At 42.7% G+C, this 27,792-nt stretch overlaps 1 protein-coding gene and 1 pseudogene across 1 annotated transcript in view; both read right to left on the minus strand.

Moving 5' to 3' along the window:
- XKR6 (XK related 6) overlaps positions 1-26,877 on the minus strand; it is a 319,850-nt gene extending 292,973 nt beyond the window's left edge. Inside the window, exon 1 of the mRNA XM_003944174.3 lies at positions 25,629-26,877. Within this exon, the coding sequence (XP_003944223.2) occupies positions 25,629-26,365 (737 nt within the window). The 5' untranslated portion in view covers positions 26,366-26,877. The remainder of the gene's footprint in view (positions 1-25,628) is intronic.
- Positions 2,079-2,222, minus strand: LOC120360627 (U1 spliceosomal RNA; annotated as a pseudogene).
- Positions 26,878-27,792: the final 915 nt, after the last annotated feature.

A 27,792-nucleotide genomic window follows, 5' to 3' on the forward strand; every position in this document is an offset into this window, starting at 1 on the left:
GATATATCACATACAATAAATGGTAAATGAAGATCCGCGTAAATCCTTTGTTTTGATTTTTATAACCATTTTTAAGATTAGTCAAATGGGAATTATTATTTCCAGTTTATGGAATTGGAAACTGAGGTTTGGCTGAGTAAAGTGATATATCACATACAATAAATGGTAAATGAAGATCCGCATAAACCCTTTGTTTTGATTTTTATAACCATTTTTAAGATTAGTCAAATGGGAATTATTATTTCCAGTTTATGGAATTGGAAACTGAGGTTTGGCTGAGTCAAGTGATATATCACATACAATAAATGGTAACTGAAGATCCGTTATGTGTACTATGTCAAAAATAAAGTCACCTAAAGAAAAACTTAAGCATGGCACCAATACTTGGGAAAATTGTTTCGAATATACTGATTAACTGGTGTTTTTATTAAAATATTCCTTTATGCAGCATATCTATATATTTTTAAAGAAATTACATCAAGCCAGATTTTACATCAAATTCTTTTCCTAAACATTAAGATACTGCTCCACAGCATTCCTCACCCCCCCAAAACCGTTTAAGACTACTCAAGCACAGGGTGGGAGACAGATAAGTCAGCCCAGCCACTCTGGGTGTGGTGATGTCACAGCATCAAAGACTCCCAGGCCCCATCAGCACTTAGGGCATCTCCCTAGAAGTGGGGTATCTTCCTCAAAGAAAACCTCCACCCCACAAAGCCACCAAATCCAAGCAGGAGACCTCCTCTGGCCATCTTCCTGGTGACTATTTTTAGGTAGTTGGACGCTGGGCAAAGTCTGGTACCCTGGCAACAAGATGCCCCTGCTGGCAGAGTGACAGAATCCAGCTGTGCCACTGAAAGCCACTTTCAGCGTGACCAATGCTAAGCAAAGGTGGGGAGGAGAGGGCAGCTCCCACAGGGCAAACACGCATGCACCGTTGACAGGACACCCATGTCATCTCATCCAGACCTTGTGCTATGGAGGTAGAGTGTCCACTCTAAAGATGGAGAAGCTAAGGATCTGAGAACCCAGTAACTCGTTCCAAAGCCTGGGCCCATGGCACTATGGAAACAGAGAAGCACCACTGTACCAGGGTTATGTGACAGAAAACGAGGGCACACCACCCTTCTGTGGCCTTCAGCATGCAGGTAGCGGCAACAGGCTGTGCAACCTCCCACAGCTACAAAGACGCTTTCCTGCTCTCCTATGGAGAAGCTATAAATCTGCCAGTGTTATGACCTGCATTACACTCTCTCTTCATAAACACAAAATGTCCTTAACGGTTACCCATATCCAAACTTCAAATAAACAAACTGCCTTCATTTTTTTTATTAGTCATGCGGACATTGGCAACTACAAAAGAGTTTCGAAACGCGTTATGCTAAGAAAGGACCATCAGTGTTACAGGCTCAATTCTATCTGCCAAAAACCTAGATGGAAATCCTGAACTCCCAACCTCCCAAAATTCAGAACACGACCTTATCTGGAAATAGGGTCACTGCAGATGTAATAACTTAAGGTGACGTCATAACAGAATAGGCGGGGCCCTTCATCTAACATGACTGGTTTCCTAACATAGACGCAAAGAGAAAACACCAGTGAGAGAGGCAGATGCTGCGGTTAAACGGCTGCAAGCCAGGAACGGCAAGGGTGGACTGCCACCCCAGAAGCTAGGGAGTGGCATGGGGAGCACTGCCCCACTCACATCTTGACTGTGGACTTCTGGCCCCAGGCTCTGACAGAATAATACACTTTTGTTGTTTAAAGCCACCCAGTTCCTGCTATCAAATACTTTGTCATGGTAGTCCCCGAAGAAAACTCACACAGTGAGCTAATGTCCTGCTCCACCTAAAGCCCCATCTGAGATGGAAAGCCTGAAGTCTGAGGTCCTTCTCCACGACAACCAAACAGAAGGGATCCCATCGCACCTAGTTTATTAACAAAGGCAAGAGATCACCACAGCACAGAAAGCAGAGTGCAAGGCCTAGTGACGACTGGGAGCCAGGCCTTCCAAACTCTAGGCAGAAGAGGCAAGAAACCATCCCACAGAGAAACAGCTTATCTTTTTTTTTTTTTTGGGGGGGGAAGCTCGAACACAGTCCCCCACTACCACAAATTATGCAGTCGAGTTTCCCACATTTGGGGAAATCACAGGGGTCAGCACATCCAGAGTGCAACAGATAAGCCTCACCCTGGGAAAATATCCCCTGCCAGTTAAGTATGAGATAACTTACCTTAATAAACACTATTAACGGTAAAATTACTGAAAACTGACTACAAATACGCACTCCAGTCAAACTAGTCATTTTGCATGCTCAACAATGAAATCAGTCTACTCTAGACCGCCAGCTCCAGATGAACCTGCAGCAACCTCAAGCATCAATAACAGTAAGAAGCCTTGAAAACTACAAATGGACCAAAAAACATAAGGGATTAAAAATGAATTCTCTCATCAGTCTTAGGTGACTTCAGTCATCAAGCAGCTATGAAGGAGCACCACCTGAATTCCAACCAGAAAGAACGTTTTTGTACATGCACATCCGGGTTCAAAATAAAAGATACCAAATGTTCTAACTACGGAGAAATCACTAATAAAACCACACCAAATTTTTAAGTCCAAACATCTGAGAGGTGTATGTATGTGTGTATGTATACACACACATACACACACACACACAAATATCGGAGGGATGGAGGAAAGCTTGATCAAAGCAGAAAGTTTCTAATTTCACATATGGTAGTAATGTCGGCTCAATATACGACTCAGAAAAGCAATGACAAAACACTTAAACAGCTGCTAAAATATCAACTCTTCTTCCCTTTTTTTTTTTTAAAGACAGGGTCTCACTCAGTCACCCAGGCTAGAGGCTGGAGTGCAGTGGCACAATCACAACTCACTGCAGCCTCAATATACCAAGCTCAAATAATCTTCCCGCCTCAGCCTCCGGAGCAGTTAGGACTACAGGCATATGCCACACTAATTTTCATAGTTTTTTGGAGAGATGGGGTCTCCCATGTTGCCTAGGCTGGCTAATTTTCATAGTTTTTTGGCGAAATGGGGTCACCCATGTTGCCCGGCTGGTCTCAAACTCTCAGCCTCAATCAATCCTCCCATATCAGCCTCCCACAGTGCTGGTATTACAAGTGAGCCATGGCGCCCAGCCTTCTTTCAATTCATTTTCTGATTGGCTTCGGTTCTGTCTGAGCACTAAAAGAGTAAAGTCACCCAAAAAGAACAAGCGTCTAGCTAGAAGACCCATTGCCAGGTGGACAGCTGTCATACACATTGCTTCCTTTAGGTAACTTTTAACTGACAATTTTCTAGTGGGCAAAACTAGACTTTACCCACCATACATAAAAGACAGATTAAGATAAACCTCTGTGTACTTTCAGTCCACCTAACATTTCAAAAGGAAGAGATTAAAACCACCACCTGAGCCACCAGTCCCTGGGGAATGGTACGTACAACAAACCCTCCAGGTTGACTGAGGCCGTTCTCAAAGTACCATCAGAATTAATACTTCCCTGATATGTGTGTGCGTGCGCGCACATACACATTTGTTTATAGAGGTTTATAGAGGTCCTAATATCTGTGTTAATATTACTATCTTTGGTGAGGGGACTTTAAAGGGTTATGTTATAGTTAAACAACTTATACTCAATATATTCATCAACTGAAGAGTGGTGAACATTTTTCAGTCAAAAGCTGACATATGTATATGTCATAATGAAATTTTTTTCTTAAAAACTCATATAAACATTTTTAGATTTCTTCGGTGCTAGATAATGTTTTGACTTTTAAACAGACTATTTCAGATGACATGCTTGCCTAATTTTATTCTTGAATATGAATAGCCTTTTTATACAAGCATATATCAAAGTGTAACTAGATTACAAAATGACTAGAGTTTTCTCCTGGTTCCACTCACAATGAGAACTTAAGCACACATTTGTAACTGTTTTAACATTGTTAGATCTTTATTTGGAGAATTTATTAGCACTTTAAACACACAAGCAAGACTTTTTTTGTATAGTGGTATGTATGGAAAGTGGAATAGATAAGGTATATAAAAGAAGAAAATTTGGCCAGCAAGAACGTCATCAATGCTGAGTGAAACCTTCAACACTGTGAGCCAGGCAGAAAAAGCTGTCAGTATCTAACATTCAGTAAGCACTTAACTATATATATTAAGCACTGTTCTGAGACTTGACATGTATTAATTCTGAGCTCAAAACAACCCTATGATGTAGTAATATCTTCCACAGAGCTGTTCCTGTTTTGTTTTGGTTTTTGGTTTTTGTTTAAGACAGAGTCTGGCTCTGTTACTCAGGCTGGAGTGCAGTGGTGAGATCTCAGCTCCCTGCAACCTCCACCTTCCAGGCTCAAGCCACCCTCCACCTCAGCCTCAGTCTCCCCATGTTGTCCAGGCTGGTCTTTATAACTCCCAGACTCAAGCGATCTGCCCACTTCCCAAAGTGCTGGGATTACAGGCATGAGCCAGCATGCCCCAGTTTGTTCCTGATCTTTGTACCCAAAGTAAGCACTATTTATTGTATAGCGTTTTAGTTAGCGTTAATACCTTGCCCAAGTTAACTGGTCTATGGCAGGGCTAGGGACTTGGGCTCCAAAAGGGAGCACCACACCAATGTTGACCTTGCTATAAGGTGCTGGTGAGTCCGATGATGACAGATGACACTGTAGGAAGGGGAGTTTGAAAGAGCATTCTTCTGACTTAAAATACCACACACATCCTTTATGGGATTAATTTCAGGCTTAATGAGACGGGTCGTCTTTTTAAATCCCATTATTACAGGCATCACTGTGGCGCATTACCACCAGGACTAACTTTTTACCTGGTCATGGTCACATTGTGTTGGAGAAGTGCAAGTAACCCATTTTAAAATATTCTTAGGTGACAAGTGAGACCGGTCCCCAGCTGGTCAGTGTGCCCTGAATACTAAGAGGTATACCTTGAGCTCAGATGGGTCGGTTGTGTGGATATATTAGCAGCAGTTTTGTTTTTAAAGTTGGGCAACATTCCTGGATGAGGAAGAAAAAAGTATTTTGTTTGTTCACTTGTTTGTGTGTTTTAGTTGCAGTAGGGCTAGGAAGAAATAAAAATATCTAGAGTATTTGTAAAATCTTTTTAATTATGGTAAAGTATACACAACAAAATTTCCCATCTTAACCATTGTCAAGCGTACAGTTAAGCAGCATTAGTGCATTCACACTGCATCATCAGTCACTTCTGTTAACTTTTTGTCTTGTAAAACTGGAACTGTGCCCCATTAACAGTAACTCCATACCTCTCCTTGCCCCAGCCCCTGGCAGGTCCCTTTCTACTCTGTCTCTACTAATTTTTGACTCCTCTAGGGACCTCTTGTAAGTGGACTCTCACAATGTTTGTCCTTTTGCGGTGAGTGTATTTCGCTTTGCATCATGTCCTCACGGTTCATCCATGTCACAGCATGTGTCAGAATTCTTTCCTTTTTGAAGCTGAAATATTCCTTTTTATGTGTCTTGTATGCACTTTGTTTATTCACTCACGTGTTGATGAAAGCTTAGGTTGCTTCCACTTTTGGCTACTGTGAATAGTGCTGCTACGAATGTGGGTGTACAAACATCTCCTTGAGACCCTCCTTTCAATTCTTTTGGGTATATACCAGAAGAGGAATTGCTGGATCATGCGGGAATTCCATGTTTAATTTTTTGAGGAATCACTATATTGTCTTCCACAGCAGCTGCACCATTCCACATTCCTGCCGTCAGCACACAGGGGTTCCCATTTCTCCAAGTATCTGTCAGCACTCGTTATTTTGGCTTTTTGTTTTTGTTCTTAAGAGACAAGGTCTCGCTCTGCCACCCATATTGGAGTGCAGTGACGACGTAGTAACAGCTCACTGAAGCCTCAAACTCCTGGGCCCAAGTGATCCTCTTCCTTAGCCTCTTGAGTAAACGGGACTACAGGCATGTGCCACCACACCTGGCTAATTTTTTTTTCTTTTTTAACTTTTTGAAGACATAGGGTCCCACTATGCCAGGCCCAAGCTGGTCTTAAACTCCTGGCCTCAAGTGAGCCTCCCACCTCAGCATCCCAAAGTGCTGGGATGACAGGTATGAGCCAGCACACCTGGCTTATTTTCTGGATTTTAAAAAATTATTTAAAATTACATCTGTCTTAGTCAAAATTAACTATAATGTAAGGTAAACCAATTCATTTTCTATTTGATCTTGAAAAGAGGTCCTAATATCTATGTTAATTAATATTACTATAAGATCCCTAAGTAAGGTTTTTGGAGAGTCTGCCCACGTAGGCTCATGAAGTGAAAAGGCTCAGGACTAAGGGTTTAAACACAGCTTTAAGGGTCTTATCATTTGCAGTATCATGAACATTTGGAAGCAATGTACATAATAGTGTTTATCTGGAGCAGGCATCCCCAAACTTTTTACACAGGGCCCGTTCACTGTCCCTCACACCGTTGGAGGGCCACCACATACTGTGCTCCTCTCACTGACCACCACTGAAAGAGATGCCCCTGAAGTGTGGCAAGGGGGACGGATAAATGGCCTCAGGGGGCCGCATGCGGCCCACAGGCCGTAGTTTGGGGACGCCTGATCTGGAGCAAGCTCAGAGATGGCTTAATACAATGCCAACAAGTTAGGATTGTCTACAGTCTGGGCATTGATATGCCCTGGCTACAAAAGATGATTCCAGTGTAAGGGCAAGACTGAGCTGGCACCAGATAATATAAGCAAATATAATGAAAAGTGTTAAAATTCTGTTAATAAGATCAGCTAGACAAAAAAATTATCTCATAAAGTGTGTATTTGACCTCTACCACCATACAGAGTCTGTTAAACGTTTCAGAGTATAGTTTTATTCTAATTATAATTTGCAGTTTAATCTCTCAAGTACAATAGTCTGAGAAGATAACAATTACTTATTAGCCACACAGGTCACAGATTTTGGCTTTCTAAGAAGAAACAAGAGCCCTCATGCAGACCCCTGGTACAGATGCAACTGGTGGAGATACTACAGAAAGAAAATTTTAAATTATTAAATAGCTTCTAAATACATAGACACACACCCACATACACATTTGCATTATTTCATTTATTAGTAATCTATTTTTTAAAAGCCAATTAAGAATGTCAGAAAATGTAACCTAACACTTGGAACTAACTGAACAGGTATTTGAAGACAGATGACTAATAGTAACCTCAATGCTAGAATGGTAGGTTTCTGTTTTTTAAAATATTTTATGGTATTCTGTAAGAACTTCCAAAACATACTGACCTGTTTTGATGAAGATAGTTCCGGTTCGGTTTTACTTTTAAGTCATATTTAGATATTTAACATCTTCATAAAGAATTTTTATGATTTTTTATTTTTATTTTTGTAGACACAGGGATTCACCGTGGTGTCCAGGCTAGTCTCAAACTCCTGGTCTCATGCAGTCAACTCACCTCAGTCTCCCAAACTGCTGGGAATACAGGCGTAAGCCACCATGCCCAACCTCGAAAAGGAATTTTTGTATCATTTTAATCCATCCCCAGAGGTTACTAACATACAAACCAAATAGAATTCCATATATTTTAGTATATGGCAGGTCCTCAAATAATATCGTTTCATTGACCATCATTCAGTTACATAGTTGCTAAGAAAAACCCATTCCCAGCCCAGGCCACTGTCTGGTGGGTTTTCTCCAGGTACTCAGGAATGTGCCCTGTGATGAGATGGCACCCTGTCCAGGGCTGGTGCCCACCTTGCATCATGAGCTCCTAAGATAGGCTCTGGCCACCTGTGACCCCCAACTGGAATAAGTGGGCAAATAATTATCTCACTTTTTACTAATCTTTCTCAAATGTACATATGGCTCACTTTTATTTCAATCTTTAATACTAGAAGTGTTTTTGTCTTTACTTAAAAGTTTGGTGGTGTTTTGTGACCAGAAATATGCCACAGAAACTTAACTCTTATATCAATTAGCCTACGGGAAAACTGGTTTCCATATATGTAGTTTCACTTAAAACTGCAGTTTCTAAGAACTCATTGGTGACGTTAAAGATTTACCGTACAGGGTTTTAGAGTAAATTTCCAAATGTAGGTATCATTTTGCACATTTCTTAGATATTTACTTGGTGATCTATACATTCAACAGACAAGCACAAGTAGTCACTTTTGGGGATAGTTTCCTGGGGTACAGCACCTAATAAAGTCTCCAACAATGTGACGTGGTTTCGTGAAAGTATGTAAGCTGTGCTCACAAACCAAGATCCAATCTTTCCTCAACCAGATGAACTTTTCCTTGAGCCCTGAAACATTGACGAGTCTTGGGTACAGGGCTACAATACTTTTCATTGAGTCCATGAAGGCCATTTTTACCTCAATGAAATCTCATCTAAAGAAAAATTACTCAAAACTCTAGTTGTATTGTTTCAAGAGTGTTTAGTGCATTTAGTATGGCCCACTCTTAAACTTCACAAGTACTTTTAAAAGCTAATTTAAATAGTTACCTGTTTTAGCTGATCAATGGAAACAGGGCTCAGACTGTTTTCTAAGACCCTCAGACTAAGAATTTTAAGGAGACTAGGCAACAGAAGCCTTCTGTGGCTACATACCCTAAAATACTTCTTTACAGAGAAAGCTTGCCAACTCCCAAATCAAAACAGAAATCAAAGTTTTAAAGGGAAATTGTCTCTTACACTCTGCAATCAGTAGCATTTTTTATATATATACACACAGACACATTCATGCCCTCCATCCCCATCCCACTTTAATCTGGAGGGTACCTGATCTACACACAGAATTCTTTGAGTCTCTGTCCGCCAAAACTCAGGCTCCCTCTCTTGTGATGTGAAGGTGTTGCCCAGCCACCCTTGATCTAAGTACAGTCCACGGCTAGTTCTTCACAATGGCACATAAGTGGAACTGATGGGTGTCACTTCACTTCAAACCAGGGTTTTGTTTTGTTTTGTTTTGTTTTGAGAGAGAGAGAGAGAGAGAGAGAGAGACTGTATGTGTGTGTGAGTGTGAGTGAGTCTTGCTCTGTCAATCAGGCTGCAGTGGCATGATCACAGCCCCTTGTAGCCTCAACCTCCTGAGCTCAAGCTGTCTTCCCATCTTAGCCTCCCAAATAGCTGGAAAACACAGGTGTGCAACACCACATCCACCTAATTTACTTTTAATTTCTGTAGAGACAAGGCCTGCCTACATTGCCCAGGTTAGTCTCAAACTCCAGGGCTCAGGTGATCCTCGCCCCTTGGCCTCCCAAAGTGATGAGATTACAGGCATGAGCCACCATGCCTCGCCCACGTTGGGATTTCAAGAAGCAGTTACGCCTTCTCCATAGTTTCTTTCCTTTCTCTGACTGAATGCTGAGGGTGCTGAGTCCCGAGAGGATGTCAACACCACCACCAGCCATACCACCCCACGGTAAACAATGCTATTCTAGTGTGTTCAGTCCCTGCCATTTTTGTTACAATTATTGAGAAAACAGACTGTAATAATCACTAACATACACATTGTAGATTTGCTACCTCTCATATTTAAGTAACTTCGACTTAATTTGGAAGGTCTCCCAATCACCCTTCAAAAAGAGGAAAAAAAACCATGAAAACAGATTGTTTATACTGCAGTAAGCAGTCTGTTTATTCTACCCATCAGTCTTTTCCTTGACAACTGACTGCTGTTGCTTTTTTTGTTTATTGTATGCTCAGATGATTTATTTAAAACCTCAGTAGAACCACATTTCCAACGAACCAGAATGTAAAACCATTCCTGCTTCTTGTGTGTTGTTCAAATGCCGATGCTGCACTGAGAAATTATAGCATTCCATCCCATGCCTAGGTTTCAGAAGCAGAATGTAAAAGCAGACTGAAATAGCTCCTCTTCAGTTCTCTATTGTAGACAAGGGCCAACAAAGCATAATAAAGGTAAGAAATGTCACTTAACCTGGAAACACTACAGAATATCTCCCAAACAAGAACTTCCCAAAGCAACCGACACTTGACATTCTCAAAGGTGCATGTTGGCACCATCGCTGATTCAAAAACATGCCAGTTATGTCACAACACATGTCTCTGGGACGTGGATTCCTTCCCACGTGATGGCAAAATGGGAATGACAACAGTATCATGGAGAAGGAGTGTCGGTTCATGAGCGATTCTTCCCGGTATGTTAATGTTGCGAAGCTATTGAGGGCCAAGATGTTTTCACGAATAATGAGAAAGACTTAGGAAAAAAGAAGAAGACAACCTTAAGAAAAATGCTGAGAACTGGATCAAAGCACATTCCTTTTGTGCAAGCAGTGGGTATAGGAGTGACTAGTTTAGTGGCCTCAGTGTCTGCTGGCCTCTACACCACCCAGCGATGGTCTGCCAGCACAGGACGGCCACACTCTGAAGCAGATCTTTAATTCTGGCGAAACTGGCCTCCAGAAGAAACTAACATCTCCAAGAATGAATCCACGTAACTTGGGGAAAACACGTCCAAGGACTAAATAAGGCCTACAAGCACCTGGGTATAACGCTGAGTGCAAGTGTCAGGGAAGAGTTAAGCCTCCCTGTATTTTCACTTCAACTCTCATTGCTTTTGTTAATGCTCCACTTACAAAGTTACACAGCTTAAAGTAGTCTGGTCTTAATTCTATTTTTTTCCCCTACAGTCCTGTTATTTTTAGTGTGTGATTTTGTAGAATAAGAAGTTCTTCAGGAACGTGTGTGTCACATTACAGTAGATATGAGCCCATCACTAATTGAGATGCTGAGTTGAAATGCTAAGCGATAAGCAAACAGACACCCTCCAGCCTCATCTGGCCCCACTCAAAATCAGGTTAACATGCCTGACATCCATATCACACTGAATCATAAAGGCCTGCTGGGGTACACATCAACCCTTTCTCACACTACTACACCTCAGAAACTACCTAAAAATTATTATGTGGTCCCTTATCAAATAGCAGACGCCCCAAACACAGTCCACAAATGCTAAAAACATATTCAAATTCTGGTTTTTTCCAAATTCATCATATGACTGTCTCTAATTTCAGCTTCGTTTTGACAACGTTTGTTTAATCTGCAAACTGGGTAATGAGTCCTTTATTGTAGTTTCTCTTTCCTTCCAAGCCAAACGCATATATACCATCACCCTCTAGGCCCAACCGAAACCACCTGACAGCTTAAACTCTGAACACAGAAATCCTTTATTGGAAGACATCATCTTTTCTTTCAGTTTTCTTCAGCTTTGAAGGCAAAATGGCATCTTTTAAATGTATGGTATAGGGACATTTACAACCCTCTAGCTGACTACTCAAAAGCTGCCTTACCAAACAAAACGACAGGTTGGAGTTCTGCTCATTTTTATGCAGAATCACTAATGAGCAGAGCATCCAACCCACCCTGCTCTATGCAGGTCCACACACTCCAGGTCCCACCTCTGCCAGCCCAGCCTCTCCTAGGATTTCTGACCCTGAGTTCTCCATTACAAGATTCTCGGATTTTCTCACCACTCCCATGTATGTTTCTAGGTAGAGTGCAAAGGGAAGGGACTTCACTGTGCATAGACGCAGGAGTGCTTGCTGATGTGCCGCGCTACTATCTTACCAGCAAACACCATCCAACTCCTTCTCATCCCCTCCCCCGGCTGTTCTCCCCAAAAATCTATCAAGCAAAATGTAGTTAGGTCATTTTTCTTCTCCGCTCCCTTCTTTCCTGTCTCTAATGACACTCAATACCTATTAGGTCATGTCTCCTCTTTCATTCACCCAGTTACTTTTTAGGAATTCTATCCTTGGCACAGATTGCAACAAATATAACATTTCTGAAAATTTAAGACACAAAATTCACTGGATTGCAGTATCAATGTCCCAGCATAATAAAATGCCTCTAACCTGGCACTTCTGAGCACCAATGGGGAGCATCTGTGTTCCTAATAATGACCTTGAAACACTTCAAACTTCCAAAAAAGGAAGCTTCTGACACAAAGGAATCCTCAATTACATGTCATAATTTTAATGCTAAATGTCTTTGCTGCATTCTAAATCCAGGCAGAGTATGTGGCAACGGCAACTGTTTAATACTGACTTATTGCCAAGCCACTCCAGCTAAAACTAAGGACCACTGAGATGGTTTAAATACTGGTAATCCACCAGAATCACCTGCGGCCCTTCCTTTGTCCATTCTGCCCCTCTAAATCTAACATGCCTAGTGCTCAAAAGTTTACCAAAAACAAAAAAACAAATTCCCAAGCCATGCTAACATATGCTCCTTCTCCTTGAGAACTACCTCTTAATATTGGTAGAAATCAATGCTTCTCATCACTGTCTGTACACTGCTTAGGGAACTTTCCAAAAACCGAGATTTTTAAAATACATAGATCCTTGGGCCCATCCCAGATCTCCTGGATTATAATCTCTTATGGTAGAACCCAAATATCTGGCTCCTCAAGCGATTCCAATGCACAGCCAAGGTTTGAAAACAGCTGCTTTTGGACAGGTGCAGTAGCTCACGCCTGTAATTCCAACACTTTGGGAGGCCAAGGAGAGCAGATCACCTGAGGTCAGCAGGTCAAGACCAGCCTGACCAACACGGTGAAACCCTGTCTATACTAAAAATACAAAAATTAGCTGGGCATGGTGGTGCATGCCTGTGATGCCAGCTACTTGGGAGGCTGAGGCAGGACAATCACTTGAACCCAAGAGGCAGAGGTTGCAATGAGCCAAGATGGCATCACTGCACTCCAGCCTGGGCAACAACAATGAAACTGTGTCTCAAAAAAGAGAAAAGAAAATAGCTGCTTTATAACCTCAGGATAGAAATGCTGTCAGTGTTTCCAACAGGTCAACAGAGAACCAACATATCTGAGTACAGTATTTGACCTGCAGGGCATGCCAAACCTATATATTCCTTTCTGTAATGTGGAAGTCACAGGGTTGTAAGGTCCCTCTACCTTGAGAAAGAGAATGAAGTACTGAAAACTACTTCCTAAGACACAGACCCAGAGGTATCAATATTATGCAGCTGTTTGATTCATTAGCAGATACGATCAACTTCGAGTTACAAGCCCAGCCTAAGCTCTGAAGAGTTTAATATTAACACATCAGACATCATGTGGGACAAGTCCTAACTTTTAGGATAAATTATATTGTTTGCTGAGGATGATGGCAAGGAAAACTGAGCTGGCCCCCCAGGCAGAAAACTGCTTGGGGCATTCTAAAGTAGTGAAACAGTATATGTATATCATACACCAGTTAAAACAATTCTTTAAGCACGGGATATGAGACCCTGGCCCCCTGGCTCCCTCGTGGAAAACACTTTCTAGTTTGTCTTTGATCAGTGGTAGGCAGGCACCAGCTGCCTGCCTGGTTTATCTTTGTTCTATGAGAAAACACAGAACACCTGTTTGTTAATAGTCATCACCTGTTCAGAGAGAATAAATACGTGGGTCAGAAGCTGCTCGAGGCCCCCTGATAGTCCCACTTTGCACTCGATCTCCCGTCTGTTTCTCAATTCCTTCAGCACCGTGTGGGTGGGGGGTCTCTATGACTGAGCTGGACTTGGCAACATCAGAGGTCTCAAAGAGCCTCAGCATGTATACCAAGAGGCCCAAGGGGCTAAGAATATCATTCCTCCATCTTCAATAAGCCAGACAGCAAGGTCCCAAACGAAAGCAAACTAATTCAGTCCCGCCCACAGCTTGGACATCAGGGCTTAAAAGCAGGAAGAAGAGTTCCTGATGTACAATGATACCTGTTTTGCCATCAGTGAGCTCTGGCTTCAAAACTTTCCTCCACCGGTGCCATAGGTTACTTAATCACTTCAAGCCTACTTCTTCATCTGTAAAATGGGCACAAAACACTTGTGAAAATTATGTGAAAACAATTTTCACATATATGTGGAAACAATAGTTTCCTTTCCTTCTCAGTAATTTCTCTATGCCTCCTCCAGTCTGCTTGAACTTTTGTCACACATTACCACACTAGCAGGGCTCACCTCAAGTTTACTCCAAGTATCAGACACACATGTCCTTTCCAACACTAAACCAGGACCTAGAGGACCCTGGGGGCACTTTATCTTTGTTTCTCTAAAAGGAACATGAAGCTTAAACTCATTAACTGTTTACTGGCAACTCATTCAACAGACCTGATAACTCAGCTCCTAGTTATATTAATAGGTCAGCAGTGGCTAGCACACCGTAAAGCAGGCGTCCCCAAACTGCGGCCCCCTGAGGCCATTTATCCAGCGCCCCCCCACCCCCCGCCGCACCTCAGGAAGGGGCACGTCTTTCATTGGTGGTCAGTGAGAGGAGCACAGTATGTGGCGGCCCTCCAACGGTCTGAGGGACAGTGAACTGGCCCCCTGTGTAAAAAGTTTGGGGACGCCTGACCTTAAAGGTTAGAATTACCGGGGAGCCTTTTTAAAATACAAGTCCCTACCACCACCAACTACTTGATAATTGATTCCAGCAAGGACTTTCAATAGATGCTAAAACTCTAAGGTAAAGGGTATTTAGGGAAAACGGACATTGGCACTTTGCTAACATATGAGCCCACAAGTGACCTAGTGGTTGCAAAGGAAAAAAACCGTATTTAAGGAAATCGGGCAGTCACAACCTTAACCAAGAGATAAAACTTAGCCTCACTAATAGTGGGGAAAAACAGGTAAGGAGCGCCTCCTGATATGACGCCAAAAGGAAGAAAGCGGTAGTTTTGACGAAAATTTGTGCCTGAATATAGTTCAGCCCCTAGATGCAACTTCAAGTTTGCCAGAAATACGGAGGGCAGACGACACCTGGAAGAAACACTGAGACAACCCAAGATACCAGCAGACAAGAGAACTGGCCTGGACCCTGGAAAAAAGTCGATGTCATGAGAAAAAAGGGGGGGGCGGGCAGAAGGGAATGTTCTAAAGAAACAGAAATGTAGTTCATAAATTTTTATTAAGTCCCTGTTCGGAGGGGAGAAAAAAACCCAAAAACGAATTTGCTGAGGTAAACAACTAGGCAAATCTGAGTACGAGTCAGCGATGAGACGATCTGATAGAATTCAAGATAATTATGGAAATACTGTTAATTTTCTTAGGTGTGATAATGATATTGTAGCTTTTTAGAACTCTAAACATTACATATTTGAGGTGAAGTATTTAGAGGTGCAACATCGGGATGGGATATATGTTAAATATACACACACATACAGATAAAAGATATCTATATTAACACTGGCTGGGCACAGCAGCTCAAGCCTATAATTCCAGCACTTTGGGAGGACAAGGCAGGTGGACTGCCTGAAGGCAAGAGTTCAAGACCAGCCTGGGCAACATAGCAAGACCCCATCTCTACAAAAAATTTTTTAAACGAGCAAGGTGTGGTGGCACACACCTCAGGCCCCAGCTACTCAGGAGGCAAAGGCAGGAGGACTGCTTGAGCCCAGAACTTCCAGGCTACAGGGAGCTATGCTCACACCACTGTACTCCACCCTGGGCAAGACAGGGAGAACCTGTTTCTTTAAAATTTAAAAAAAAAAAAAAAAAAAAAAAATTACTGACGCCACGTGAATGTGAACAGGTGTTCACTATACTGCTCTATTTCCCTGCATGCTTAAAAGCTTCAATTAAAAAAAGCTGAGCAGAAATACACATTCCCTGGCTCAACTCCCTGAGGCTCTAATCCTTAAGTCTGTAGTACAGCCTCGAATCCGCTTGTTAATAGCCCCGTGGGCTCTCCTAACACAGGAGTCTCTGCCACACTTGAAGAAACACAGCTGAAGTCAGAAAGTGGGGCCTGAGTTCTGGATTGCCCTGCCTGCTTGACTTGACTGGCAACTGCCATAGGTTTGGTGTCTTCCTCAAATCTGCTGCCTTTCCTCATTTGGCTGGTGTATTTAAGACGGAAAGAAAAGGAAGCATCACGGTGATACGAATATTTCAGTTCACCTACCCATGAGTGAAAGCATATGGCTGGGGCAAAACACTCATGATCAACCCTACCTTTCCTCCAACAGGGTTGTGAAGAAAATGATACGTAGCTCTCTGTGAACTGAATATTCTCATTTCTTCCTAGAAATGAGTGATGAGTGCAGTTCATGCTTTAAATCAATGACCAAGCTAAAACAGAAATGGCTTCTTCACATTTAAACTAAAAAGACAAAAACACTGCCTTCAAAATAAAACTTACTTTAAAAACCATTTGTTGATATTTCAAGATAAAAGAGATCAATGAGAAGGTATTTTTTGTTAGCAATCTGCAAAATACCTTAGGATGCTGTAATATGTTTTGAGCTATATTAAAATAATGCAATATACCAAGATCTGCCCACATTAGAAATACAGGAATGAAAAACCTAATGTTGAATTTTATGTAGAATTATATTAATGTCACTGTAACAACATTCACTGAATTCTCTAAGCAAATCCCATCTTTCCTAAAACTTCGACTACTGCCAAAAAAGAACTTAGACGTTAATGTAAAAACAAAAAAAGTTCACTCAACAGAATTATTTTTTAAAAGAGTTCAACTGACATGGAGGCTAGCACTAAAAAAAGGTTTTTTTACAGACATTAACTTTTCAAAGTTAAATAACACATCTCAAACAATAAATTACAGTAGGCAATTTTAAGGTTCTGACCCCTCACAAAAGAAATTAGCTTCAGTAAACAATTCAGAAAACCTCCAAAATACATGGCTTAAACAGATATGCATATATTGCTTTAATCTACCAGTAAAAATTTAAAACAGCTTACAAAAAAAAAGACTACTTAAAAATATAGATTAATTTTAGCTGAAATTGCAGATTGACAACATTAGCTGATAAAGTCAGCACAAGAGTCTCAGTAAGTTTAGTCTGCCATAAATTTTAACATTAACTAATGAGATCTACAAAATATCCCTATAGGTAGCTGAGTGACCAAAAGGAGAATGTGTTTAGTAAGTCAAAACAATCCATGGCAGGATTAGAACTCTCTACTCCAAATCAGCACCTAGGAAACATCCACACTTGCTTTAAAAATATTTTAATGGATCAAACCAGAGTCTGAAATTCCTTCTTTACATCTGTTTTCAGAGCACAAACACCTATAGCATAATGAACTTTTTTACATTGAAGGGACATTAAAGAGCAATCCATTTAACTCCTTGTTTGATAAGTATGAGGAAACTGAGGCCAGTGGTTGTTTGTAATTTGCAGAGTGATAAACCTAACTTCCTAACTACAACACAGTATGTCCTGTGCTCTAAATATTTCCAATAGGAGTAAGCAGTGGATTGTCTTCAGGTGCTTAGTCAAAAGTAAATGAACTTGTTAAATGACGCTATGTTTTTATAATTTTTTTTTTTTTAAGTTTTACTTTTTAAGAGGCAAAGAAGGCCGGACGCAGTGGCTCACGCCTGTAGTCACAGAATTTTGGGAGGCCAAGGCCAGTGGATCACCTGAGGTCAGGAGTTCAAGACCATCCTGGGCAACATGGTGAAACCCCATCTTTACTAAAAATACAAAAATTAGCCGGGCACGGTGGTGGGTGCCTGTAATCCGTTACCCAGGAGGCTGAGGCAGGAGAAGCGCTGGAACCTGGGACACAAAGGCTGCAGTGAGCCAAGATCACACCACTGCACTCCAGCCCGGGCAACAGGGCAAGACTCCATCTTAAAAAAAGAGGCAATAAGAAATTCAGAATTTCTGATAAGCAACTAGATAAGCTGCACACCATGGGGAGTAAACTAAAATTTTAACCACAAACTTATCTGCAGACAGCCCTTTATAAAGCAAATCATCCCAGGGCGAAAATGGCAACGTCTGAGACACAGTTTCTTTCTTTTTGCATCCCACAGAATCTTTCCAACATTCCAGAATCTACCTACTGCAGAAGTCTAACTAGTCAATTGACCTTCTGAGTAAGTCTACAGTATCGAAGGATGCTGAAAACGGAAATAAACAACTTGTGACTTCTAGTAAGCACCTGCCTGCTGGATTTCGGGAGCACCAGCCTTCTTACGATACAGATTTTGTTTTTGTTTCTGGATCCTTCTGGAAATACTATGCTGCATCACTAGTTGCAATTTTACTCCAAAGCATGCCATTTTTTCATCCCCTTCCCTTGGAAATTTACCATAAATGTCAAGTTTTTACGGTTACTGTTTACTCAAAAACAGGAATATTCGGATATGTTCTATTCATATTTATTCTCCTGGAGAAAATATCTCCACCCCAACTTAACCCGCTTACCCTCACAGCTAAGCGTGGATTCCTAGACTTTTCGGACGGGAAAAGGGAAGAAACCAGGTGACGCAACTCTACGTGGTTAAGCCCGCTCCTTCTTTTCCTTGATGGTACCAAAGGGTCTTGCCCACTGCAACATTATACAAAACAATGATCCTACTTCTAGTATTTTTACAGTTTAACATTTTATGTTTACACCTTTCCTTCTTTAAGCACTCCTGTTTACATAAGGTAGAGATCCATTATTTTAAAAAACAGGTAGTCAATTGCCAATATCATTTGTTAAATAATTCTTTCTCCATCCGCTGATGAGCACTGCCACCTTTACTATGTACTAAATTCTCACAAACATATCAATCATGTAAGACTCTTTTTGCTCCTTCACAACCTACCTGCTTAATTATTTTGCACACTGGTCTAATTATTGACACATTATAGCACATCCACTTCCTCGTCAGGCAAAACTCAACATTTTTCAAAGCTTTTTTGACTACTCAAACACATTTATACTTTTCTCAGATCGATTTTACTCAACTTTCCGCTAAGAAAAATCCCACTGAATTCCTTTTTAACCAGAATTCCATTAGGTTTATGGTTAAAATGAAAAAAAAAAAAATTATTTTTACAATGAGATTCCCACCCATTAATACGCCTATAAAACTCTTTCTCTCTACACACACACACCCACCACATGTATACAATCTATTAATGTGTCTGTGATGGGACCCTGGCCCCATCATATGAATCTCCTATTTGTAGCTATCTTAATACTGAAGACATTACCATTCTTAAACCACAAAATCTTGGCATTAGAGGGACATTACAGATCACTTATCTCAATACCACTCATAATCCCGGTTATGCTTATCCCAGTTATGCTTCCTCAAGCTTATTTAATAGAATCCTTTCAGAATTAAACAGAATTATTATACCTTTCACACGCAACATAAACATTATTTGTATCCCATAAAAGGCAAAGAGAAGTGGGCTATATTTATTGAAGACTGCTTTGAATTTGGGAATTCATTCAGAATGAGATTAATACTGGAGCTAAAAAAAAAAAAAAAAAAAAAAAAAACCAGAAAACAGAGTACCACAAGTGCATACCCTTGAGTAAGCCCCAAGTACATTTAGACACTCATGCTTCCAAGGTAAAGTCCCTTTGTTATGGTATTATCCAGGGGCCAAATTTAATGGTACCAGATCATTCCCTTCCCAATTCTGCCATCATTTATTAAGAACACAAATCTTATATCCCTCTCCCAACAGAATAAGCCTGAAATCCAATTCTACAGTGTTTCTCAAGCCTGAGGTGCCCATGTAATCACCAGTTGGTCTTCTAAAACTATGACGTCTTGGGTCCTCCCTCGGGAGTCTTCTTCAACAGGTCCAGTGCCTGCGCTTTTCTATTTCCTTAAGAGCTACCACGGATTCTAGTCTCAGCCAGAACTAAGAACCACTATTAAAATATTCCACATGGAGAGAGAGATCCAAGATGGCTGATCACTAGCAGCTCGGGATTGTAGCTCCCACTGAAAGCGCGAAGAAGGAGAGGACACCACACCTTCACCTGAATTCTTGTTGCTCACGCACCAGGAGATTCCCAGCGGAGGAGCCCCACGGGTCGCCAGCGCGACTCTTGTGACCGGCGAGGCGGTTTTGCCGGCGCCTTGGAGCGACGGTTCTCGGTGCAGAGTCGGAAAAGCACCATCAATCTTAACGCCGCTGATTTAGTCGGTGCAGTGGGTTGCTCAGATTTCGGCGCTGAGAATCAGTAAGTTGGACGTCCACTCAGAAACCCAATTACAAAGACGGTAATTATAAGGGCCACAGATGGATAAATCTACAACGAAGGGAAGAAAACGGTCAAAAAAGGCTGAGAATACCCAAGATCAGAACGCCTCTTCCTCAGCAGGGGATCCCAGTTCCTCATCAGCAACGAAACAAGGCTTGATGGAGAACGAGTGTGTTCCAATTACAGAAGCAGGCTTCAAAACGTGGATAATAAGAAACTTCTGTGAATTAAAAGAACTTGTTATAACACAGTCTAAAGAAACTAAGAACTTTGAAAAAAGGTTTGACGAAATGTCAACAAGAATACAAAATTTAGAGAGGAAAATAAGTGAATTGATGGAGCTGAAAAACACAATACGAGAACTACGTGAAGTATGCACAAGTTTTAACAGCCGAATTGATCAAGCAGAAGAAAGGATATCAGAGGTCGAAGATCAACTCAATGAAATAAAACAAGAAGACAAGACGAGAGAAAAAAGGATAAAAAGGAACGAGCAAAGTCTCCAAGAAATATGGGACTATGTGAAAAGACCTAATCTACGCTTGATAGGTGTACCTGAATGTGACGAAGAGAATGAATCCAAGCTGGAAAATACGCTTCAGGACATTATTCAGGAAAATTTTCCCAGCCTAGTAAGGCAGGATAATATTCAACTCCAGGTAATACAGAGAACACCACAGAGATATTCCTCAAGAAGAGCAACTCCAAGGCACATAATCGTCAGATTCACCAGGGTTGAAATGAAGGAGAAAATACTAAGGGCAGCCAGAGAGAAAGGTCGGGTTACCCACAAAGGGAAGCCTATCAGACTTACAGCAGATCTCTCAGCAGAAACCCTACAAGCCAGAAGAGAGTGGGGGCCAATATTCAACATCCTTAAAGAAAAGAACTTTCAACCCAGAATTTCACATCCAGCCAAGCTAAGCTTCACATGTGAAGGAAAAATAAAGTTCTTATGTGAATAAGCAAGCACTCAGAGATTTCATCACCACCAGGCCTGCTTTGCAAGAGCTTCTGAAAGAACCACTACACATATGAAAGGAACAAACAGTATCAGCCTTTCTAAAAAAATTATCAAAAGGAGCATCAATATAATGAAGAATTTACATCAACTAATGGACAAAATAGCCAGCTAATGACAGTATTAAACTCACATATATTATTATTAATTCTAAATTTAAATTGACTAAATCCCCCAATCCAAAGACAGGCAATTTGAATAAAAAACTAAGACCCATCAGTATGCTGCATCCAGATCCATCTCACATTCAAGGATACACAAAGACTCTAAACAAGGGATGGAGAAAGATTTACCAACCAGAGAGCTAAAATAAATAAATAAAAAGCAGAAGTTACAATTAAGCAACAAAGATCAAAAGAAGCAAAGAAAGACATTATATAATGATAAAAGGATCAATGCAACAACAAGAAGAGCTAAAGATCCTAAATATATACGCACCCAATACAGGAATACCTAGACATACAGGACTTATAAAGAGACTTAGACTCCCACATAATAATAGTGGGAGACTTCAACATTAATATTAGACAGATCAATGAGACAGAAAATTAACAACGATATTCAGGTCTTGAACTCAGATCTGGAACAAGTAAATGTAATTAACATCTATAGAACTCTCCACTTTAAATATACAAAATATACACTCTTATCAGTACCACATCATATCAATTTAGAAGTTTAAATGAAATCTTGGTTGGCTCCTTGTTTGTTATTCTCTTCCCTCATTTTCTTTCATGTCTCCATTATTAAGGACAATTATAGGCATACCCATATCTAGACTGCATTCTAGCCTGGGCAATGAAGCAATACCCCCATCCTCTCTCCCTCTTCCTCTTTCTCTTTCTTCCTCTTCTTTATTCTAAAAAAATAAATAAATAAATAAAAATAAATAAATAAAATATTCCACATGAACAAAGACCCATAATAGACTAAGTATCCCTACACAGGTGAGCACAGAGGAGGGCAGGCGAGTGATCAAAAAAATAATAAAGCATCTTCACCAGCCCAGCAAGTTCACTACTGATTGTGTGGAGAGCTGCATACCCAAACTATACCAGTCTCGAATCAGAAAACAACGCTGAAAGCAGAACTGTGGACTGCTCTGCTGGACAGTGCCATTATGAAATGCAAAACGCCTCTTCCTTTTTATTCCCCTGAAGGCAACCTTCTCCCACATCCCATCTCACAAGATAAAGAACCACTGACCATCCCCTTAAATATGGCAAGCTGTATAAAGAAGTAAATTCCTTTTATTCTGAAACATTCGAGTGCACACACACACATAAAACTAAATTCATTAAATGGGAGATTAATGATGTGGCCATGACATTTTGGTCAAAGCACTGTTGCTTCTTGACTGAAGAGAACTGACAATGCACTAAGCAACCTCTAGAAGTAACACAAAAGCAGAGAAAGGGCAATAGCTGAAGGGAAAACCTGCATACATCAATGCAACAGGCAAACTAAGTCACACTGTTCCTAAAGCCAAACCCTCCAAGAAAATGCTCTCTATTTACAACATTGTACAAATGTGAAGTCCAACGTGACTCATGCTCCTAGAATAAGTGATTCATATGCCTGTTATCCCCACAAAAAACACCTGAGAAAGAAAGCACATCAAGCTGTACAGAGGTTACATGTTTAGAAATTAGTGAGAGGAAGGCATGCATGAAAAGACCTTAATCACACACTACTGCTCTGCAAAGCAGGTTCATGAGACCACATAATGCTACAGACAACCATTCTTCCATGCTCCAATTTCAGCCCAGCCAGAAATATTTTCTTACACTCTGTAAAGTCATTTGATAAAACGTATCAGGTATTTGCCATCTTGACAGCAACGGCAAGATGCACAGAAGTGTCCCACCTTAATATCGAGGGAACCTAAATTTATTAAATAGGTGTTGTGCTTTGTCCAACCTATAACCAAGTAATTTTACATTTTAAAAAATGTGAAGAGACAAGCATTCATGATTTAATGGAATCAGTTTTGACAATGTACAACTTCACTGATATCTTTTCTTAAAGATGTAGCCCAAACCAAATGACAAATACTAGATCTTAACGTTTATGTCATGTGACCATAAGAAACAGCAAAGTTTCAACAGCAAAAATGATTACAGAAACAACTATAACCCCAAAAGATCTGCAGCAAAAACAGAGATGATGTACGTTCATACACACTGACAAGCAATTGTTTGCCAAAAGATTAAAACAAGAATTCCTCTAAAGTTTTTACACATGAATGATTTCAATGCAAACAACATGCCTAGCAGGTATTAAAGCAGCAGACCTTGCTCCTAGAGTATTTCAAGCAAAACCAGCTAACTGGAAAAAAAAAAATTCAAAAACAGACTCCTTCCTCAGTAAATGCTGCTTTTGAAGTACAGCTATGTTAGAAGAAAGAACTTAGCAAAATTAGCATGTCTTTTAATAACTTTAGAAAATATTTAGCCGTATACTCTAATCTTGAAAAAGTAAAAAAAAGAAAAAACTAGACAGTAAAGTCACAGGCACTTTAAAAATACATCTATATCACTGCAGATGAAAGTTAAGATCAGAAAAAAAAAAAATACTAGCCTACACACAACTACAAAAGCTAAACTGACATTTAAAGTGTACTCTTCAGTTTGTTCTAAAATCTGGACTTCCACTTTGCCCAGATACAATTAAGGTTTAGGTGAATGGAGGGGGGGCGGGTTATTCTACTCCAATTTCATTCTGTCTCAAAGCCTACTACTAATAAATGTCCAGGACAGATTCCATTAGAAAGAGTTATCACAGGAATTTTAACCTGACACCAACATTTTTATAGCTCACACTTAGAAGTTTGCCACATGGAGATAGCTGACTTCGGCTTGTTCAGCAGAAGCCTACCAATACATGCTGCTAATTTCTACTGGTATGTTAAAATCTCTCTTCCCCATACTTTTTTCCCTCCGCCGCTTCATTCCTGGCATCTTAACCAGAAACCCCCCACCAAAAAAAGGTATCTCCAGTACCAAACACACTACCTTTGATTCCGTATTACCTTGGGGGTGTGGGTGTTTGGGGATTTACATTTCAAATTTAAAACGTATTTCAGAATTTTATTTGACCCCAAAGCTATGCTCATAATAGCCAAAAGTTAATCAGCACTTTGCCTGTTTTCTTCCCTCACTTCTTATAAACTTATCAGCAGGAAACAAATTATCTGCAGACAAATGCAGCTAGAGAAGAAGCTGTTTGGTTCAGCCCACAAAGGCCAGTAAACAACCCTGGGTGGTGCAGGGCCTACAGAACCACCCTCACTTCCCCTAGCGGGAATTTGCATGCAAACTGCAGGATAAAGTTCTTGCATCCACTCTCGTGATTTGACTTAATTGAACCCCATACTTTCTGGAACGTTTTTATTTAAATAAATTCCGAATCGAGATCTGCACAAATCATAGAAAAGACAGTATACTTTACTTCGGCTAACATAGGTATATCTGTTACTTCAACTACTAAGTGCCTAAAATCTCTTACTAGGCTAGGAGTTAGGGCAGTCTAGGCAAAATGTCTTCTCACAGAAGCCATGCACTTGAAGAGCTTGTCCCCGTGTAATTTATCTTCAGTAAACGCTCTCACCTACAACTCACTGTTGCCAGAATACACACAAGCTAATTTAAGTAAGAGAGCACAGATGTACCCAGGTGAGAATGGGTTCATTGCCTCAGTTTAGCCAGTGAGGCAGTCAATAAAGGCTCCTGGCAGAAAGAGCACCTGCAAGTGATTTGTGAGGGACTGAACTGGCACACGGGAAATTTACGAAAGGGTAAAGGGAAGCAAAGCCAAGCTTGGGTCTTGTGTAAATTTAAATCACCTACACACTGGCCTGACTACCAAAAACATTGTTTCCCCAGAACAGGTATCCAGGTGGCTACTTGGTTTTCTGGAGGTGAGAGTAAACACGAAACGCTCGCCCCATCATATTTTATCCCATTTTTACCTGTCACTAAGAAAAGGACACGTCTAATCCAGCGCACCAAAAAAAAAAGTCTTTTTCCCTTCTGGGAGGGCAGTGGTTTAGAGTCGTTCGCAGGGGCTGGGAGTGCAGGAGGAGGAAGGGGCGTGGAATCCAGGAGTGCTCGGAGGCGGCAGCGAGGGTTTTTCCACAGGGCCCCACGCAGGCCACTGCAGAGGGAGAACGGGGGAAGAGGGGAGGATGTCTCACCCGGGAAAAAACCAGAGTGCAGAGGCTGGCGGAGGGAAGGCTCCACCGGGCCGCGAGCCGGAGTGCAGCCCAGGGCGACCGCGGCTGGTTACCTCCGGAGGCAGGGGAAAGGGGCGCCCGGGAACGGAGGTCTGCAGAGGCGGCGGGGAGGACCGGGGCAGGGGCCCCGCCAAGTACGAAGCGGGGACGAGGACAGGCCAACGGCAGGACTCGGCCTCCCCTGACCAAAGGCGTGGCCAGGGATCCAGATCAAACGCTGGTGTTTTGGAGACGCCAGGGGCGGCGCACGGCCAGTCCCTCCTTGGAACCCCCCGCGCCGGGCCCGTCCGAGAGGCCGCCCCGCGAGGCACCGGGAGGACTGGGGGTCTCCACAGGGCCGGCCCGCCCCCACCCCGCAGTGCTCTTACCTCCACACCTGCCCCATCTGCAGCAGGTGGATGACCGACTGCCAGATCCACACGGAGAGGCGGCACAGGCGCTGCGCCCCCGGCGTGGCCGAGACCGCCGCGCCGTGGCCGTAGCCGGCCCCCATCATGGGGGGGCCCCGGCTGCTGAGCCCCTCCACGGCGCCCAGCCCGCCGCCCGTGTAGTCCTGCACGAACCAGCGGAAGCTCAGGCTCTGCACCAGCAGCGACGGCACCAACACGAAGAAGAGGGTCAGCCCGAAGTAGCCGTAGTCCCCCTTGCGGTAGTAGTCGAGGGCCAGCCACAGGTCGGTGCCCACGTCCCCGAAGAACACGAGCAGCGCCAGCACGATCCACAGGCAGTCGAGCCACGGCCGCTCCGCCTGCGGCGGCTGCGGCCGCGCGGCCGAGGGCGTCGGGGGTTGGCGGTCGGCGCCGGGGGCCGCGGGAGGCTGCAGCGGCTGGTCCCCCCCGTCGGCGGCGGCGCTGCGGCGCGGCTTCCTGCCCAGGAGGGAGCGCAGGCAGGCGGAGCGGCAGCCCCAGTAGCACGAGGAGGTGTTGCAGCAGTGGCAGATGTGCAGGGAGCTGCTCTCGCCGGGCTCGCTGCCGTCGCCGCCGCCGCCGCAGCCGCCTCCCCCGGGCTCCCCGTCCTCCTCGCCGCCGCTGCCCACCGCCTCGTCCAGGTTGTGCAGCTGAGCGAAGCCCACCCCCACGCCACCGCCATCGGATTTCGCCGCCATCTTGACTCTCTTCCCAGCTCCGGAGGTTGGGGGGGAGGGACGGCGGGGGGGGGAAGAAGGCAGGGAACGGGGAGGGGGGGAAACGAATGGAGAGGAAGGGGGGCGGGGAGGAAGCGGGGGAGCAAACGAACGAGGGGGGAGTGGGCCAGGGAACCCCCTCCGCTTCCGGGTAGTTGGCGTCACTTCCGGGCGAGCCCCCCAATCGCACGGCGCCCGCAGCTCCCCAGCCCTACCCTCCCGGCCAAGATGGCCGCCCTCCTGTGCCTCAGCTGCTGGGCGGGGGACCGGGGGGTTCTCCCCGCCAGGGCTCCCCTTCCCCTCTTCCGTTGACCCCGAAACCCATCAGGTTGACCCCTCGGCGTTTCAGAATCCGGCTGGGCCGAGTGACGCGGTCCAAAGTGATCCCTGGAGGGGGCAGTGCCAGACGTTTTGGGGTCCCCTTCCTCAGCGTCGCAGCTCACAGCTTTCCTTCTGGAGAAACGCCCCCTAACACTCTGCCGGCTGCTGGTGGAGGGGCGGGACCTTTGAGGGAAGGGGCGGAGCTAGTGCAAAGCAGGTGATTACGTGTCACTTCCGGGAGATGGGATGACCTCATTGTGTAGTTGGACAGCCCCCACCACCATCAAAATGTCTATGTCTCACCTCTGGCTGTTTCTGTTTTCTTTTAAGTTTCTCTTTTATTCTTCCCTTATTTTGAGGGTCTTTAAAAATTGCCTAAGTCAGTTAGATTTTCACCAGCAACTTACTGATTCTCACTTCCATTTAGACAGCTCTCCTCTTACCTCTGTGGACCTCCTGATTTTCCTGTCACTGACAACTTTACCATCTTTTGTAATAAAGTTTCCATCATTCCCTTAAGAAAACTTAAGGCAAAATTCAGTTGGAAATCGGCCTGGTTGTGTCTTACATGTTGGAGTAAGGAATGAATGGGCATATTGCGACCTTGAATGTATTTTCTGCCCTATGGAAATATATTCTGCCAACCTTTTTTTTTAACCTGCGGTTTTTACATTCTGTGATCTTAATTTGGAAACCTCAGAACTAGCCAGGGCTTAACCTGTATCGATTATTTATTCAGATTATTTAAATGTGTAAGGAGTACCTTTTAGAATTTTTTTGGTGCTAAAGCTCTGTGGGTAAACATGGCTTTAGATGAGGAAAAACGTTATCAATGTGCTATATCATTAAAGTAGGTGCAGGGTACACTACTTAAACTTAGCTAACAAAATTACAAAAGTGAAGCAGCACTGAATGGATTTGAATTACAATGATCTCCCAGCTAAAGTATTTTTGAAGCCCGATAGCCAAAATAGGGCAAGCTACATGGTTACAGTTGTTCCTGATCAGATGACATGAATGTTTTGAAGTTATGGAAAGAGTAAGGGGAAAAAAAAATCCCTGAATTTTCTCATTGACCTTCCTAGATT

This window comes from Saimiri boliviensis, chromosome 13 (assembly GCF_048565385.1).
Source record: "Saimiri boliviensis isolate mSaiBol1 chromosome 13, mSaiBol1.pri, whole genome shotgun sequence".
Taxonomy (NCBI): Eukaryota; Metazoa; Chordata; class Mammalia; order Primates; family Cebidae; genus Saimiri; species Saimiri boliviensis.